General features: G+C 45.8%; 1 protein-coding gene across 2 annotated transcripts; it reads right to left on the reverse strand.

Annotated features, from left to right (window-relative positions):
- Positions 1 to 307: 307 nt before the first annotated feature.
- On the reverse strand, positions 308 to 3,465 carry kni (knirps). 2 transcript variants are annotated; one of them, XM_017077909.4, is made up of 3 exons: positions 3,161 to 3,465; positions 2,333 to 2,410; positions 308 to 2,036 (listed from the first exon to the last, which is right to left on the reverse strand). In XM_017077909.4, the coding sequence occupies exons 2-3, from the start codon at positions 2,408 to 2,410 to the stop codon at positions 804 to 806; spliced, it is 1,311 nt and encodes a 436-aa protein (XP_016933398.2). In that variant the 5' UTR covers positions 3,161 to 3,465; the 3' UTR covers positions 308 to 803. The 2 variants fall into 2 exon arrangements, with proteins under 2 accessions (XP_016933398.2, XP_016933397.2); XM_017077908.4 differs by lacking the exon at positions 3,161 to 3,465 and adding an exon at positions 2,516 to 2,545.
- Between the last annotated feature and the right edge of the window lie 1,952 nt (positions 3,466 to 5,417).

Here is a 5,417-nt window from a genome sequence, read left to right on the forward strand (position 1 = left end):
ATAGGAATGCGCGGTAGTCGGGGAACTGTGTTGACAGCCAGTAGATACATCCGAAAGATAGTTCTGACCGGCCTTATATGGTCCATAACAATGCGGTTAAGTAGGGTATAAAAAGCGGGCGAGGTCGTTAACTTTGAGGGACTTTTTAAGCGATCCAAAATGGTATTTAAATTTCTAATATTTATTCAGAACAGTCGGTACATATCACTCAAGCGAAAAACCAAGTTGAGGCATTAATGAGTTTGTAGAAATTGTATTTTTGGATCTCCAAACATTCTGAAATCTCCCAAAGGCAAACCACATCAGATTAATTTTTAAGAGTTTTTATTTTCTTTTCATAATACTAAAAGCCAATCTATAGACGTACAATAACTAGGACTAAAATATAATAAAATACTTAGCGACAATAAAGATCATTCTTAGACTTAACAATTTTGTATGTACAATAGCATTTCGAGGGTGGGAATGATTACTACTTCTACGGCTCTTTAACTTTAAAATACAATTGCAAACAGGCTCAAAGATATATTTACAATTTTAACGTTTTCATAATAATAATTTTTGGATATGAGCTCAATAGGTGAGTGTGTGTGTGTGTTGGTGTGTGTGTATAAGTGTGCGAGTGCAATGCAACTACCTGGTCTAGCTGTCTCTTTCCAGCGAAACCTGTCTGTCCCTGTCTCTTTCACCTCCTCTAAGTGCGAGCGAGCACACGAAAAAATTTACATTTTCTTTTAAGTAACAAAAAAAACAACGAGGGTTTTTGGGGCGACTCCTCCCACTTGGATTTTTTCGCCGTGTACTCAGACACACACGAAAATACCCCTCATGGCACTGGCCGCATTGTGGGCCACCGCGAAGCCACCAAAGTGGGTGGCCTCTGATCCGCCACCCAACTTCTGCCGCTTGACCTCTGCGTGGGTGGTGCTGGGCGAGTGGGAGTGGGAGTGGGAGGAACTGCTGCTGCTGCTGGTGGTGGTGGTCAGGCACTCGGCCTCCAGCTGGTAGAACTTGCGCCGGGGAGCCACCTCCAGCTCCTGATCCTCGGAGCCGCTGTCGTTGAAGCTGTGCACCGAACTCCGCGAGGTCTTCATGCTCAGGTCCATGGGTCCATCCTGGGCGCTGGCCGCTGTGGTCGGATGCACTGGAGCCGCCACGCTGGTGGTTTCGCCACCAATGGAGCACACCGAAACGGGCGAAAGGCTCTGCATCTTGGCCGCGAAGCTCAGGGGACTGCTTGTGGGGGTGGCTCGGATGGCAATGGGATGCAGGAGGCTGCCGGTGGACTGGTGGCTATGGACCGACTGGACATCCTCCTCCAGGCACACATCGATGGGCGACTGGCGGGCAGAGACGGGCTGGGGATGCTGCTGCTGCTGCTCCTGATGCTGCACCACCGGTGGTTGGCTGGCGGGACTGAAGCGGTTCTGCGACTCCACGGAGTCCACGCTCTGGCGGTGCTTGTACATCTCCTGGCGGTAGGCGGCATCCGCTGCCGAAGCCGCTGCAGCGGCCGCACTGGCATGGTAGCCGGGGAAGAGGAGGTGCGGGGGCAGCTGGAAGGGCGACTGGTGCGGTGCCACGCCTCCCATCATGCTGAAGAAGGGCAGGGCGGCAGCGGGATCGGGCAAATAGCTGGGATAGCCCAGCAGAGGCATATGTGGATGACGCTGCACCTGCTGCTGCTGCTGCTGCTGCTGATGGTGGTGGTGCAGATGGGCGGCCATGTCTCCGAAACCGGGTGTGTGTGGCGAACCCACCGGGGAGGAGGCCGAGGGGGCACCACCACCCACTGTGGGCGGCGCCTTGCCCGCCGCCGCGGCCGCCTGCTCGTGCTCCTGCAGCAGGCAGTGGATCTTGAACCAGTTGGAGCGACGGCCGTAGCGGGATCCACCCTTGGACATGCCCACGTTGTAGCACTTCCTCAAGCGGCACGCCTTGCAGGTGGTGCGGTTCTTCTTGTCGATGATGCACTTGCCCTCGTTCTTGCACTCGCTGATGGTGCTGATATTGTTGTAGGATCGGCCGAAGAAGGACTGCAATGGAAAAGGAAAGTTGAGGGTTAGTCAAATGGTAGGGTTTATATATAAAAAAAATAAGTCCATTCAAGAAAAGGCAGGCATACGACTAGAACTTCATTCAAAAGTGTGTTACTTTAATACTGATGTTTAATCACAGGAGAGTTCTTAAACATTTGATTCACTATTTTAATATTTCTTGAATGTACTTTAAGGTCGAGTATTTTCCCTCACCCCTTTTGGGGTCTCAGGAACACCTTCGCTATATTTCCCTATATATTTTCTCAATGGTTCTTTTTTAAGACACAACTTACCTTGCAGCCCTCGCAGGTGAAGGCGCCAAAATGGAAGCCCGCCGCCGGCTCACCGCACACCTTGCATGTCTGGTTCATCTGCAAAATAGGAATAAAGAAATTCCGCGTTAGTAAGGGTTTAATCCACTGGTCGGAGGGGTAAATAGTTAATCCACAAGGCGGCGAACGGATCCGGACACTAACCAAGTTGAACACCATGTTGTACTGAGTTTTGTCGGAATATTGGATGATTTTCTCACGATCGCTGTGAGGAGGATCTGCTGTGTGATCTGTTCGTTTGGAATGCTGCTGAGCAACTGATGCTGTGCTATGCGCTGCCCAGGATATTTATAGGAAACTGTGAAAAACTCGGCAGGATGGGCGTTTTTTATGATCACAACAGGCCAAAAAACTTAAGCTGCCGGATTATGCAACCCTATGCGTTCATTTTCATTTTTTTCGCGCTGTCCAGTCATAAAAACTCAGGTAGATTTTCTTTTTTATACGAAGTCATTACGAGTGCTGCGAAAATAGTGTTCCCTAAAAAAATGCAGCAGTCCCGGACCTTGACGTTCGGCCATAAAAACTCACGCCGATTTTTCCCGAGTCAAACAAAAAATAGAAAATTCGGTTTATGAAATTTTGTGCATTTTTTTTCGTGGCCTCCGGGGCCGCAAAAAAATAGGGAAAGATGGAAATGTGGCCGCGAGTTTTTCGCGCGAAATAGTAAAAAATCAAAGTAGTGCACAAGGGATCGTAAAATCTGCCGACGGCCGAAACTATGACCCAAAAACAAAAACCGTGAATTGACTTCGATCTCAGGCCGTCTCTCTTCCGCTCAGAACTTACCTTCTTTAGTTTTTTTTTTTGGCTGGGCACTGGGTTTTATGACGACTTTTTAATTGCAGCGATTCGCGATCGTTGCTGCACGTTTTCTCACTTCGGCAGTTATTCGATTTTTCGGTTGTTTCTTGCAAGCACTTTTAAGATCAGTCTCTGATTTTTTAATCAGGTTTTCGACACTACGATTAAATGTTGTTGGTGTGATATGGGATCTGATGGTATCTGATCGCCGGGGAAACGCGGTCTTTTGGGAACTCTCGATGTGTGTAACTGACACTTCGGCTACTGGCTGACGACTGATTTCTGGCTGAGAGGTTCGACTGGCAAGAAGCGTTTCTGTGTTTCGCCTACTGGCCGAACTCTTTGGCTTATGTACTCGCACTCACACAAAAGCCGACTTACCAGTTTTCAGCCCCAGCTCTCTGATAAATCACGGCCAAAACCACCACTTTTACAACTCGGATCGAGTGAGAGAGCGATCGAGCACGCACACATGCGCACTGCGCTCAAAACTCCCCTTTCGAGTCGAAATGTTAGCTGGAATGTTAGCCCTCTGTTAAGTTAGTGAATGGAGAAAACACTCACTCAAATCTCGTTCTCTCTCTCGGGGATTTTCGAGTCCCCTCAAATCCGGCGATTTGCATTGCCCTGATATTATTCGTTATTCGGTTATTTTTTAAAGATACTCGCGTGCTAAGGGCGGCTGGATTTCTCACTCACTCGAATCGAAAACACACACACCACCTCGAGCTATTGACTTCATTTTTAACAGTTGCTCATTTTATTTGGCATGGGCGGAGCCTTTTTAGCCGTTGGAAATCGAAATGGTTGGAGGCTAACTTGCTTTGGGGGTTTCAAGACAAAGTCCGTCGGTTTTTGGATACCCAGAGTTTTCCAAAATGTAAAAACCTTTTTCCGCTCGAATAATTACCACAGGCGGTATGAATCATACCTTACTTCGTATACCCCTTATAAATCGATTAAATTGTAATAAACACCAAGCTAATCATTAAAACTTTAGCATTGATTCATACACATAAATCTTGAGTTGATAATTCAACTAGCTTCTTAAGAGTTGTAAAAAACACTTTTTATAAGGGTTATTACCCGGATGCTGAGTGATTCACTTTGGCAGATGTTCTCAACATCTTCTAGAATAGTTAGCATTATAAAATTTTTAAGTCATATAATTATTGGCACAAGATGTTAATAATATGATTAAAAATACAGGAAGGTGAATAAATAAAACAATATTTAAAGCATCTTATCTTGGTATCCCAAGTAACATCATCAATATCTCCTTTATCGCTAATATTACTTACATAATTCCAATATCAATCGAATTTAGTTCCAACCCTTTTAAAAGTCAGCTTCCCCTTTGTCCACACAAAGAGCCTTATGGCGGCACTTAACTCTTTTTATGGATATTTATTGGTGTTTACTCAGAGCCAAAAGGAAGTTAGGAGCTACCTGTTTAACCCTTTATGCCGCTAACCTATGTGCTTAACCCTTATATGGATGGGCATTGTCCCGAAAGGGTTGTTCAACCAAAAGAACACAGCCTTGACTTTCCGACTGCGAAGTGTGGCTCGTATTATAAAACATACCATCTCAACCGATATGCTAAACTATGTTTTAGGTATACTCCTTAAAAAACCTCGTTAGCTGACTTCCCAGAAGATTTTTACATTTGACTTTCATTTGTTGCATCAGGCAGAGGTTTTCCAAGTAAAAACGGGAAAATCGCACAAAAGGCTTGTAAAAAAGTCAAAAAGTAACTAGAACCATCTTTCGATTCTCGCATCTTGTTTCTCTTCCAGCCACCCACCTTTTTTTCTAATCGATTCATTTTTATGGCCCACCGTTTTTTCTATTTTCTCACACCATAAAAAAAGACGCGCTGCCGACAATTCTTTTAAAAAATGCTGTTCAAGCGTTTTCGCGAATTTCCGCACAAGCCAAATGGGTAATTTTCCCGGGGTAATTAGTTAGCCCGAAAGGAGAGGAAAAAATAAGGACAATGTGACTTTAATCCGGTTTAATCCCCGGCTTAAGTTTTTTGCCGCCCGGCAATGCGTTCGCATCTTTGAGAAATAATAAAAAAAAAACCGAACCGAGTGTCGCGTCCGCCGTCATAATTATGATCCTAGGATAATCTGCAGCTTAGGTAAGCTGATCCCGCGATTAGGTAACGAAATCTCAGGCTTAGGTACCCACAAGAATTGGCCTAAAAAACTCGGCCTGCCTCGGACCACGTCTGCGT

Source organism: Drosophila suzukii, chromosome 3 (genome assembly GCF_043229965.1).
Source record: "Drosophila suzukii chromosome 3, CBGP_Dsuzu_IsoJpt1.0, whole genome shotgun sequence".
NCBI lineage: Eukaryota > Metazoa > Arthropoda > Insecta > Diptera > Drosophilidae > Drosophila > Drosophila suzukii.

Coding starts and splice junctions, on each gene's coding strand:
- kni (XM_017077908.4), bottom strand. Junction 2,037..2,332: donor TCACCTGCGAGGGCTGCAAG/GTAAGTTGTGTC, acceptor TTTCCATTGCAG/TCCTTCTTCGGCCGATCCTA.